The sequence below is a fragment of the Ovis aries genome, chromosome 3 (genome assembly GCF_016772045.2).
Source record: "Ovis aries strain OAR_USU_Benz2616 breed Rambouillet chromosome 3, ARS-UI_Ramb_v3.0, whole genome shotgun sequence".
Lineage (NCBI taxonomy): Eukaryota > Metazoa > Chordata > Mammalia > Artiodactyla > Bovidae > Ovis > Ovis aries.
In genome coordinates this window covers 216,691,803-216,705,029 of record NC_056056.1, presented here as the reverse complement: position 1 = coordinate 216,705,029, position 13,227 = coordinate 216,691,803, and the positions used below count along the sequence as shown (strand labels likewise).

The window sequence follows — 13,227 nt, the reverse complement described above, 5'->3', positions numbered from 1 at the left end:
TTCATTGCGGGTCTCTGGCATCCAGACTCTCAGAGATGGCCTCTGGCCACCCTCCCTCACTCAGACCTCAGACCTCCGGGCCTGCTCCTTCTGGGAAATTCCTGGCCTGCCTAGAGGGGTAGCCAGAGGCTGGGCCCTCAGGAGACCCCAGCATCAGCACAGACTCCTACCTCCTGTCCTGGCCTTCACCCCGCACCCCACCCCACCCCACCCCCGGGATTCCCACTTCAGTGGGAACCAAAGTCTTAGCCAAATAAGCTCTAAACTCATAAGACAACAGAGTAATTAGGTGTGTGAATGATTCCTATTGTTCCGATTTTACTTTTATAGAAAAGATGAAAAGAAGTGAGCCAACAGGAGAATTTCAGCAATGCAAGGAAAAGTATTCCCTGTTAACTTTCTGGATTATAAGCAAGGTCTTGGAACCCTTGTCAGCCTATTCTAGACCATGCGAGGGTGGTCCACTACTCTTCCACCCCCCCAGGCCTCCTTCTAGCCCTTGGGAAGTTCTTACCCTTTCCTGAAGCCTCTTTCCCTTTCTGGGAAATGGGGACAAGCAAGGTCCCTGTGACCATTCTGCTGCAAGTGAGGCTGCCCACTGGAGCTTCAGTGTCCTTGGTCAGGGAGGGAGGAGGAGGTGGAAGGAAGAGCAGGGATGTTCCCCTGGCTGAGAATCACTCATTCACTCATTCACTCATTCATTCGTGCTCCTGTAGGTCCACGGGGCTAAACACACAATAACAAACACGCTGGCATCACACGGAGGCTTCTGGTGAGAGCCAGAGTGCCAGGGGACAGAAGGCAGAACAGACATTCGGGTGGTGAGAACGGCATAGGCAAAGGAATAGAATCTGAGGTTTGGGGCCTGTGGGACCACATCTCAGAGCTCTGTTTGGCTAAAGCATGGGGTCCAGCTGGGCCATTCTACGCTAAGGCCCAGGCCAAGGTCAAGGGGAGCCCCTGGGAGGAGAGGGGTTAGAGAGGAGAGAGGCAGGCTCAGAGGTGTGGAGGGAAGGAGACAGCCGCCGTTCCCTCTCCCCTCCTCCCTGTGGATGCTTACTCAGGGTAGTCTCTCGCCCCACCCTCTGCCTAGCCAGCGCTCTCCAACAAGCCCTCCGCAGCTCCAGAATCAGGTGGCCGCTTCCCAAGTCTATCTGACCAACAGCTCCCGGGGACTTTCCTCCTTGTTCTACTGTTTATTAACCACCTACTGAATGCCTGGGTGCTGTACCAGCTCCCATTGTGAGACTGTTAAATGGTTGGCAGCTTGAAATCAGTCCTGCTGGGAAGATTTACACCACGGAAACTGGCCACCACTGCTCATCGGCGAACCAGCAGACCACTGCCCCCCCTGCCCAAGAAATGGGTACAGAGAGGGAGGACCCAGCCCATGGGGACTCACAGACAGAGGGGAAGACAACAAGAAAGTGAACCACACATCGACTGTGGCAGGCTGGGCGAATAGGGAGACTCATTCTGGAAGGGGGGCAGCGAACGCCCACTGGAAACTGAATGGAGCTCTTCAAAGAGCAATACTGTGCATCTCCCCACATTAGAGACAAGGAAACTGAGGCACAGGGAGAGTCACTAGCCTACTGTCACGAAATAAGAAGCGACAGGGTCGGAATCTGAACCTGGGCCACTGGATCTGAAATTCTTGCTCTTTCTGCACTTGACTGCCTCATGGCACAATTATTGAGACTGCTCCCTACCTGCCAGCAGCCAGCACAGAGCTAGGCAGACCATGGGTATCTGCGCCCACGTGCCCGGGGGTATCTGCTGCCCAACTCAATTTGAATCTCTGGCGGGCAAGGCCTGTATCCTCTCCACCAGGCTGCCCAGCAAAGCGCCCCTCACAGGAGGACATCATGCTGTTGGCCAGAATATCTGAAGAAACTTCTGGAAGGGAGCCCTAGTCCCATGTGGTAGATGAGAGAGCTGGCTGGGAAGGGGTGTCCTGCGCTGTGCGGCAGCATAGGGAACAAAAATTGGCCTTGGGGAGCAGAGCAGAGTCCCCTGCTCGACACAGCCGGGGGCCAGAAGGTGGTGGGTGTCTACACAGGCAAGAGGAGGCTGTCCATGCAGACCACCCTGCCCGGGTCACTCTTCACTGCTACTTTTGTCTCCTCCGAGAAGGAGGACAGGGACACTCAGCTCCCCCAAGCCTCAGTTTCCTCCTGGTCACAACCAGCCCTCACAGGATCCTCACCATGAAGTGGACATGGCCTGCCAGCCGGTATCAGCGTCCCTGTTACACAGGTCAAAATACCCATGGAGCCGCCGGCCGTTTCCTCGGTGCTTCTCAGGTGCTGGGCGTACCTGTACACGTAGATGCAGCATGCCATGCAGTCCTTGCCACAGCTTAGGGAAGGGACCTCCCCATTTGTCAGCCATGGCAACTGAGGTTCAGAAGGCTGTCCAGCCGAGGTGGTCCGGCTATCTCAGTGAAAGTGATCAGCGATGTGGATCAAGCAGCCCTGACCACATCAAGGGCGCTAGGCAGACCCACAGCAAGGGGTCAGCCGGGCCAGCCGGTGCCATCCCAGCCGGTCTCCTTGCTGTCCTCATGCCAGCTCCCTGGGGTGGCCCACCACCTCGCCTCCACCTGGCCTTCCTTTTCCTCCAGCTTCAGCTCCCCTCTCTTCAGTGGCTTCTCCTGTCAGCCCCCAGCAGGGCTTTGGCTGTCCCCCATCTCCAGCTCTCGCATACACTCAGCACATCTTGGAGCCTTGCCTTATCCATCCCTCCGCCCAGAATACCCTTCCCACTTTCTCTCCCAAGCAAACCCTTCTAGCTTCCTTTTACGTCTTCCAGCAAGTTCCCTCTCCTCCGGGGGCAGCAGGGGTGGGGGCGATGCTGGGGGCCCCTTTTTCAAACTTTCCCAGGACCCTGTGTCTATCTCTTCAGCTGGCAGGAATACTGATAACTCCGCGGAATGGTCAGCTCCTGCCGGTGGGGCTTTGGGGGAAGTGGGGTGGGGTGGGGGGAGGAACTTGTCTTGCTCTTCCTTCCATCCCCAGGCTTGGCCCATTGCCTGGATTTTTAGTAACTGCCCGGGAGGTGACACAAGTCTTCCCCATCGAGGCAGATCTGAGCTGGTGGCCCAGGAGTGGAGTGCTATGTGAACCCAGAGAGAGCCGGGCTGGGGGACCAGAGAGCTCACTGGGGCAGTGGTCCTGCCCACTTCTAGGAAGTCTCCTGGAGCCTAGAGAGTCACCCGACCTCAGGTCACTAGGGCTGGCTGAGACCCATCTCTGCCCCTCTGGCACTCCAGCTCAGGCACAGACCCCCCCTCCCCAATACAACCCAGGTGCAGTCCCCTCCCCACCCCCAGTTCCAGAACTCACTATTTGCAGATATTTATAGCACCCTCCCCCAGCCAGGTTCCCTCCCCCGCCCTGGGCAGTGCGGTGGAAAGAGCGGGAGCCCCCCCACCAGAGAGGGTTGGGGTTCTTTCTCCACCTCCCTCGGTCTGATCCCGGCCTCCGCATCCGCCCAGCACCCCGACAGCGCCAGGGCCTCGGCCGCGGCCGCGCCGCAGCCCGGGGTCGGGGGGTAGGGGAAGGCGGGAGCCGAGGCCTCCCACCCCCAGCCTCGCGGCGCGCGGGAGGTTTGTCGGGGGCGCGGTGCACAAAGCCTAGCTCAAAACCCGCGCCTCAGGGACGCCCCCTGCCCAGGCCGGGGGTCGGGGAAGTGGGGGGGTCGAGGGAATGAGGCTTTGCCCTCCCGGGCCACAAAAAGCTCAGCTGAGCAGCCAGGTTGGGGGAGGGGGTGCCAGAGCTGAGTAGCCGCCCCAGCATCCGCCCCCAATCTCGGCCCCCACCCAGACCCCCAAGCCTAGTGCTCCCGCCCCCGCCCCAAAGGTCACGCTCGGGGAGGGGGGCCGTAGGAGCTGTGACGGGGGCGGGGGGCGCAGCGAGCGCGGAGGAGGCGCAGGGCCGGGAGTGCCGGGATGCGGGGGGCTGCGACGCGGGCCCCCAGGACGCCAGGGTCAACTCACCCATCGCCCGCCGGGTCTCAGCAGCGGCGGCAGCAGCAGCGGCGGCGGCGGCTCCGCGGCCCCCGGGGCCCCCGGCGGGGAGATGCTGGCGTTCGCCGCAACCTCTCGCCCCATCCCGGGCTCCGGCGGCGGCGGCTGCGGCGGGCGCCCGGCATCGCAGGCAGCGCGGCCCCGGCCCGGCCCCGATCCCCGCCCCGCCGCCCCCGCCCCCACCTCCAACCCGTCCCACGGGCCCGGCGCGGCCGCCTGTCTGCACCCGGGGGCCGCGGCGGGGACCCGGCGAGCGGACCCCGGCGGGGGAGGGCCCCACGGGAGGCAGGCGGGGGGTGCGGAGGCGAGGCCCGAGCGCGGCGCGCAGAGGGGCAGCTCCCGCCGGGCTCGGGCGGCTCCGGCCCCCGCCCCGCCCCCACCAGCGCCCCCTTCCCTCCGCCGCCAGCCGGGCTCCGCTCGCCGCGCGGGGCCGGGGACGCCTAGGACCGCAGTCTCAGGCCGCCGCTGCTCTGCGCCTCCCGCGTGTGCGATCAAATGTGTGTGTGTGTGTGTGTGTGTGTGTGTGTGTGTGTGTCCGTGCGCGCGCGCGCGCGCGCGTGCCTGGGAGCGCGCGATCCTGCCTGTGACCGTGCGTGCGCCGACCCACGGCCCGGTGCGTCCTGTGCGGTTGTGTGTGTGTGTACGAGATGAGAGGCGCAGCGGGTCAGAGCGTGTGCGTGTCTGGCATGTGCATGCATCTGCGTGTCCGATTCTGTTGCGCGTGGATGCATGTGTCTGTTTTGACGTATGTATGGGTCTGGGTGACCTGCGGCGTGTACCCGAGTCTGTTCCTGTGTGTACACGGGCGTGGATCCCAGCCGCTGTGCCTGCGTGTTTGTGTGCACACATCTGTGACTATGCAGAGAGGCCTCTGGGTCTTGTGTTGTGTGCGCGCCTGGTCGGCTGAGATGATGTGTACACGCTGCTGTGACCGTGTGCAAAGGGCCAGGTATTGTGGTGTGTGTATCGCTGCGGGCCTGTGACCGCTTCTACACATGTCTGTGTGTTTGTGAAGATCGCCGATGTACACTGGCCTGTGGGCCTTGGGCCTTGGCCCGCCTGTATCCTTCTGACCCCCTCCATCCAGGCATATGACCAATGCAATTCTGTGCTCCCTCTATTCCAGGCCTGGCCCACTGACACCTGGTGGAGACCTTTGCTCCCCACCCCTAATCCGTCCCCTTCCGCGGGCACTCAAAGCCCGACGGTCCTGCCCACCTCCTGCGTCTCCTCTTCTGCTGCACAACCAGCCGCGGTTCTCCAAGCGCCCACCATTTCACACCTTGTCTCATGCTTTTGCACTGGGCTCGAGGCTGCCTCCGCGTCCTTCCCGCCATTTTAGGGCTGTGGGCTTCCGGCTTCCGCTCATGTGAGCCCCTCTAGCAATCACTTCCGCCTATGTGTGTAAGCGGGTCCGGGTATGCGTGTAAGCGGGTCCGGGTATGCGTGTAAGCGGGTCCGGGTATGCAGCAGCCTCGCTGTGGACCAGTGGCGAAGGCACCAGGAGGGCAGTGAGCTGCCTCCCAGCTAGGCTGCTCAAGAGCAGCCTTTGGAGCCTTTGCAGAGGGCCTTTAGAGCCCTCTCCTGCTGTTGTTCTTCCTGGTTCAGGTGCTCCTCGCCCATCTTTGTCTATTCTTGCTAAGCAGCCAGTCAATCTTCTCCAACATTTACTTGAGTAGGACACTCTCCTCCTTGAACACCTGATGGCTCCCACTTGCTTTCAGCTTAAGCTCAGTTCTTGGGCAGAAAAGGAGGCCTTCGTGACCTAGACCCTCTGCTATTTATCTCTGCTGGTTAGTTCCGTCTAAGCCCAAAATGAGCAAACTATTGTCTGCAAGGGCGAGATAGTAAATATTTTAGGCTTTGTTGCTCATAGGGTCTCTGTCTCAACTACTCTACTCTGCCATTAATGCATAAAATCAACCATAGATATTGTATACAGAAATGAGTATGACTGTGTTCTAAGAAAACTTTATTTAGGGACACTCAAGGTAAACCATTATTCTTTTGATTTTTTACTCCAACCACTTGGAAATGTAAAAACCATTCCTAGCTGGCACTACTCTTAAAAAAAAAAAAAAAAGAAAGAAACTTTAGTCAATCAGTCTTGTCCAACTCTTTATGACCCCGTGGACTGTAACCGGGCTCCTCTGTCCTTCGGATTTCCCAGGCAAGAATAGTGGAGTGGGTCATCATGCCCTCCTCCAGGGGATCTTCCTGACCCAGAGATCAAACGCGAGTCTCCTGTGTCTCCTGCACTGCAGGCGGATTCTTTACCTGCTGAGGCATCAGGGAAGCCATACTATGCCTTACGTATCATCTCCATGACTCACCTGCTTCAGTTACTCTGTCACTAGCCCTTCCCCCGGACCCCAACTATTCTACCCTGAAAATATGTCTTGAGACTTCTCTGTTAGTTCATTGGCTAATACTCTGTGTTCCGAATGCAGGGAACCGAGGTTCGATTCCAGGTCAGGGAACTAGATTCCACATTTCACAAATGAGTTCTCATGCTGCAAGCGAAGATCCCACATGCTGCAACTAAGACCAGGTCAAATAAATAAAGTGCATTGCAACAAGTGACAACTAAGTAATCTAAAAAAAAATGTCAGCCTCCGCTTCTCCCCGACTTGCCTTGCTAGCAGACACTCCTCCCTTGTTGCTCAACCCCTACAGAATCCTCACCACTGTTCACACACACTCACCTCCACCTTGCCGTAGCCATCACTCCACCTCTGCCTGGGGATTCCTGCCATCTGGATAGGACCCTCTCAGAGACACTTTTCCTTGCCTGGCCATGTTCCGCAGGAGAATCTTCTCCCACAGACCTCCTGCAACACTGTGGACGTCCCTCGGCCCAAAAGAGAAGCTCTGTTGCAGGTCTGACTCCCCTAGCGAACTTGTCCAGAAACCTGGATGCTGGCCCAGCACCAAGCTGGGCACAAAATATCACATCCCTCGCTTTTCACAGCTCCCAGCAAAGGGGAGGAGGTAAAGTGACGAGCCCCGGGCTCAAGTTCAGGTTTATGGGGCTTTCTCAGTTTTCACTCTCTTTGCCAGGATGCTCCTGGTGGGTGGTCCACAGCCGTCATGTGTCGCTTAATGTGTGCTCTTTCAGCCCCTGACAAGCGCTGGTGCCCCGCAAGACCACGAGCCCCACAATTCCAAATCAAGGCCTGAGCCACAAATATGCCTTTTGTCCTTTGAAATCATTTGATTGATTTGGGTGGGTAGAGAATAATTCCACACAGTGCAAATCTGAAAATTATTGAAGGGTGGCCAGTGGAAAGGAAGCTTCCTAGTCCCAGCCCAGCCCTCCCAGATCCCCTCTATGTAAGGATTTTACCCTTGTGACACTTTTTTTTTTTTTGATGCAGCTCATTTGATGTGAAGCCATTTTGCTGTGACCTAAAAACTAATTCATCACACTTGTAGCTTGACTCCTTTTTGTTTTTTTTTTAACGATGTGCAAAATAGATGTGGTCGTCTATCACTGAGCCCCCAGGCCCTCCCCGTGGGGCTGAGTGAGAGATAAGGGTGTGGGCAGGTCGCTGCATGTTGGTAACTGGGTTCAGAAGCCAGAGACATCTGGCTTCAGTCTGAGTTTTTGTGTCAATGACTTAAACCTCAGTTTCCTCATCTGTAAAATGGGAATAAGGAAGTTTCCTTCATAAGGCCACTCAAAGGGGCTTCCCTGATGTCTCAGTGGTAAAGAATCTGCCTGCCAATGCAGGAGACACAGGTTCAATCCCTGGTGCAGGAAGATTCCCACATGCCGTGGAGCAGCTAAGCCCACGGACCACAACTACTGTTCCTGTGCTCTAGAGCCTGGGAGCCAGAACCACCAAAGCGTGATCCGAAACAAGACATGCCACCACAATGAGAAGCCCGCACAACCCAGAGTAGCCCCGGCTTGCCACAGTTAGAGAAAGCCCACATGCAGCAACGAAAACCAAGCACAACCAAAACTAAAAAATGGTTTTAAAAAAGATCACGCATGCTGCAATGAATATCAAAGATCCCACATGCTGCAACTAAGACCTAGTGCAGCCAAATAAATAAATAAAAGAGGCCTGGGCTCTAATCAGCTTCTCTGCCTGTTATACTCATGTCGCTGCACTAAGTCCTCATCCAGAAAATGGGAATGATCGCTGCCCAGTCATCACACTGATATCAGTGGAACCGGGACAGTTCCATCCTCTCCCTCCCACTTGCTTACTTCCTCTCCTGTCTCCACACCATCCAACGGGGTGTGGGAGAGGCAGAGGCTTGGGAAGTGCTCCTCCCTCCCCACCCTTCCCGTGGGGCCAGGCCACCTGACAAGGAGGCTGTGGGAGCCTGGGGCTGAGAGAGGTCCAGGTACAAGATTATCTACCCCAAGACAGGTGTCGCCTTACAGATCTGCTGTCCCCTTTCACCTGGGGCCTGTTTGGCTCTGGGAACAATTGCTAGGTCTGTTATCCCTTTTGGCAGCTGCTGCCTGACCGGTGGGAGCCATACTCCCCACCTCCTTCACTTGGCCCTAGGTCTCCAGGTGAGAAGTCCCCTGAGCCGTGATGAGGCCCGAACACCTGCCTTGCCAAGGCTCCTCAGGGGCCAGGAGCCTTGTGATGCCACAGGCAGTGTGAGCTGGCTCAAAGCTATGGCTTAGGGAATTCCCTGGCTGTCCGGTGGTTGGGACTGAGCCTGCAAGCCTCACAGTGGTGCAGCCAAAGAAAAAAGAAGCTTCAGCTTATTCATCTGTGTAATGGGCATGAGGTGGCCGCCTGAGAGCCTGTGGGTTGGCAGCAGCAGCAGGATGTTAGTCCCCTTCCTTCCTCATCACCTGCCACATGAAGTCACCAGACTGGCTCTCCTGCCCTCCCCTACATGCACCCCATTCATTCATTCATTCATTACTGAGCTCATCTCCCAAGCACACAGCAAGCAGCTCTCTGAAATGCTTGCAGTTTCTCCAGCCTTCCTTGTCTCTGCGCCTTGACATATAATAGTCCTGCCCAGAGAGCTTTTCTGAAAAAACTCCTACTCGTCCTTCAAGACCCAACCCACGTAACCCCTAACAGAGGCCTTGCTCATGTCTGATTTGGAGAGTTTCCACCTCAAGGCCTCTGGTGCTACAAGACTCTGCCTGCAATGCCCTCCCCAGCCTCATCTCTAAGTATTTATTCCACCCATCCAGTCCTCCAGGGTGAGGTTGCACATGCCTCCTCTCTGTGGAATCTTCTCTGACTTCCCCTTCCTGAAGTTCACCTTCATGGCCCACTACTTGTGTCCAGGGCCCTCTTAGGCCCCTCAGCACTTCCTGTCTGATATTCTGACCTCCATGACTGGCCTCCTGGTGAGCTCTTTCTTTTTGTTTGTTTGTTTGTTTTTAACTTTATTTTAATTTACAATACTGTATTGGTTTTGCCATACATTGACATGAATCCACCACGGGTGTACATGAGTTCCCAAACATGAACTCCCCCTCCCACCTCCCTCCCCATAACATCTCTCTGGGTCATCACCGTGCATCCTGGTGAGCTCTTAAGGCATAAAAATGAGATGGGTCACCCTGCTCAGTACAGGGGGACAGAGAGCCCCAAGGCAGGGAGTCTAGTCTTGTCTGGGCCAAATGCTGCTGGTCAGACCCTCTTTGCCTGGGTGACTTTGGATAAGTCCCCTTTCTCTCTGCAAACCTCAGTTTCCATACTTGTCAAGCGGAGGGGATAGATTGGACAGGAGTCCATTACCTGGGAGGTCAGGGGGTCCAGGAATCTCCTAACATTTCCTGTGGCATGGTGTGTGTTTGTGAGTGTGCACATATGTGGGTAAACATGGTGTGAGTATACCCGTGTGAGGATGTGGTTTTGTGCTTGTGCGTGTGAATGTGTATGAGCGCACGTGGCCTGTGGGCGTGTGCATGCGCACCTGTGTGCTTTTGTGGAAGTGGGCCCATGGGTGTTACTGAGTCCTCAAAGGATTGGGGACCAGCTGAGGGGTTCCTGGGCTCCCCTGGCCCTTCAGAGGCCCCTCCCCCAATTCTCCCATGCTCTTCCCACAGCAGAGGGTCCTGTGGGCTCCCCAGTCCTCTCCTCCTATGAATAGAGATTTCCAAGCCGCTGCTATGTGCCAGGCTCTCACCTGCATTCCTTTTTGTTTTAAATAGCTGTTGTTGCTCTATTTATTTTTGGCTGCTCCTAGATCCCCGACCAGGGATCGACCCTGTGCACCCCCGAAGTGAAAGCGCAGCGTCTAAACCACGAGACCACCAAGGAAGTCCTTCACTGGCATGCTTGCCATAGCTTTGCCCCTGGTGTGTCTGCTCCACCCTATAGGGCAGTCAGTGTGTTTCTAGAAAGCAACAAGGCAGATCCACTGCTCAAATCCTGCGGTGGCTCCCATCTCACCCAGCATGAGGCCAGAGTCCTTCAGGAGCCACAAGGGCCCGCCTGCTGCCCCCCGCCCCATCCCCTCCATGCTCCGTGAGCGCATCTGCCTCCTTGGGGTGGGCTGTTCTCTCCTCCGGATGCTCTTCCCCAGATACCACATGGCTCCTCCTCCCAGTCTCGGTGCAGACTCAGGGCTCCCCAAGCACCCTGTTTAGGTGCAGGCTTCCTGATCACTCTGCCTTCTCTTCTTTTTTCTTAGAACTTTTCACCTTCACCATACTAGGTAATTTCCTGTGTCCTGTCCTTTTGCTTGTCTCCCCCACTAGACATAACCCTTAGCAGCGCAGTGATATTTGTCCTGACCCAGCTATTGGTTCTTCAGTACCCACAAGCCTGGCACACAGCAGCGGCTTGGTAATCTCTGTTCATAGGAAGGAAGCCTCCCTCCCGCCCCCCACCGTGTGTGTTTGAGGGTCACCCCTGAAATTCCCAGGTGGCGCCATTAGTAAAGAACGTGCCTACAAAGCAGGAGACACAGAGACATGGGTTTGATCCCTGGGTGGGGAAGATCCCCTGGGGAGGAAATGACAACCCACTCCAGTATTCTTGCCTGGGAAATCCTATGGACAGAGGAGCCTGGAGGGCTACAGTCCACGGGGTCAGAAAAGAGTAGGACACGACTGAGCATGCGTGCACACGTCATCTGCAAATGTATTTTGTGTGGGGCTTGAAGACTGCTGGGAGCCCAGAGAGAGAAGTGCCACCCTTCCGGGCAAGGGAAGACCTCTGGACTGGAAGACTCCCCCCACTGGGGCCAAGGCTGCTGTGTGGTTGTAAACCAACACGACCCAGCAGCCCAGTCACGTCTTGTGCCATGAACCGCACACTTAGCTGGACCCTGGCAACCTCGCCTAGAAACTCGGGAGCCCGTTCCCTCTCCACCACGTTTGCCTTCCCTGGAGGCCCCCAAGCCTTGCACACTGGATCCCCCATCGAGGAAACTGATTGACAGAGCCCCCCAACCCGACAGCTGAGAGCAGAGCCAGGACGCAAGCCCAGGGGCAAGGCTCCAGTGACCAGGGCCCGGGTCCCTCCCCGAGTCCTCTCATCCTCACAGCTGACCCCATCCAGAGAGGAAGGCGATCACGTGGGGCAGGGGGAGGGCAGGGTTACATCTGTTCACAGATGGAGCACCTACTGTACGTCAGGCCCTGGGCTAGAGCAGTCAGACTCATCCCTGCCCCCAGGAGAAGCTGGGCCAGTGGGGTGCCGAGGACAAGACCGAAACACAACAGGAGACAGCCCCAGGCCCCCAGGGGCTGGGAAGGTAAAGGCAGCATCTCAGCCAGGCCTCGAAGGCTGGGGCAGATTTGGAGATGGGCATCCAATACAAGGCTGGACAGGGAAGGGACTAGTTAGAGCCAGAAAGCGTGCAGGGGACAAGCAGGAATGAGTCAACCCGAGGGTCTCCACAAGCTCCAAAGACACCAGAGATGCTGAACACTGGGCTAAGTCACCGGCTGAGCTAGGGACACCCCCTGTGGCAGATGGCAGCCCAGGAGGGTGGCCTGCTGGAGGGAGGCCCCGGGCTGGGTCCCCGAGGGCATGGCTCTGGGTCACATCAGTGGTCCTACCAGCAGAGAGAGGTACACAACCACACCTGTGTGCTTATGCCTGGCACCTGCTTGGAGCAGGTCATGCCCACCAGGAGACTTCCCATTCAGGGCCGCTTACACATACTCACTCAGCCTTGGACACAGAGACCCACGGACACACCCCTTGTACACTCACAGAGGACACACACTCTGCAACCCTCAAAACCCTACTGGGCGCTCCCCACAAACTCACATGACAACATGCCTTCCATTCTCAGCCGGGAGGCCAGGACTGGGCTGGGCCCACCTGGAGGCCCCTCCGGCCTGTGGCCGCTGCTCCCATCCGCGGCCCCCGCACCTACCCTCGAAGTAGGGTGCCTCGAAACTCCAGAAACAGAGGTGGGGCCACCAGCCCACCTTGCTGACTCACGGCCTGTCCACCGCCGGCAGCTTCCGCTCCTGGGCCATCAGCGAGGTTCCAGCCTCACAGCTGCTGAGCCACCACCTGGCCCACACCCCCTTGGTCACCTCTCCCCAACCTGGAAGGCAACCTCAGGATGTCCAGACTGGTTTCCCTGTCTGAGCCTGTACACCCTGGGCCCACAGGTGGTCCTTGATGGGTCTCAGAGGTCCTTTGGGTCAGCAAGGTTTCTGGTCCTTTTGATGACCAAAAATGTAAATAATGTGGGTGCTGCGGGGAGCCTGGGCTGTCCAGCTGGAGCCGGGTTGCTGGGTGGGAGTGGAAGAACAGAAAAATTCACCCAGAAATATGTCTGTGGGTTGGCCGCAGAAAAGGCCCCGGGCGGGGCTGGCACTCCACCTGGGGACCTGAGCCAGCCCCAAGGGTTCAGCTGCTAACCTTGAGGCCATGTGCACCGTGAGGCTGCCAGGGCTGCCTAGATGTGGCTCGACTGAGCCTCACGCTCAAGATCATCTCCTCTGACCTCTGTCCCACGTGGCTCTGCTTACATGCCTCCTGTGATGTGCTGCTCCTGTCTCCCTTGACAGCTCTTTTCAGTGGGACAGCTTCAGCTACTAGAAATCCTAGATCCCACTGCCTGGAGTTGGTCCAAGCCTGTCAGCTTCTTCACTGGCACCACCATCCTTCAGAAACTGGTTGGAGTCCCTGCACCACTTCTCCCAGGAGCTTTAGTGGCTCCTCCAATGCAGGGTTGTCAGAACTTTCCATCCCGGCCTTTCTCCCACTTGCCCCTGCCTTTCCCCAGACACG

The 13,227-nt window shown here is 57.3% G+C and overlaps 1 protein-coding gene across 7 annotated transcripts in view; it reads right to left on the bottom strand.

Annotated features, from left to right (window-relative positions):
• MGAT3 (beta-1,4-mannosyl-glycoprotein 4-beta-N-acetylglucosaminyltransferase) overlaps window positions 1-13,227 on the bottom strand; it is a 39,892-nt gene extending 26,665 nt beyond the window's left edge. Inside the window, exon 1 of one of the 7 annotated variants that reach the window (XM_042247756.2) lies at window positions 12,966-13,227. In XM_042247756.2, the coding sequence (XP_042103690.1) occupies window positions 12,966-12,967 (2 nt within the window). In that variant the 5' untranslated portion in view covers window positions 12,968-13,227. The other 6 variants (XM_060413558.1, XM_042247757.2, XM_060413560.1 and 3 more) reach the window with 6 other exon arrangements.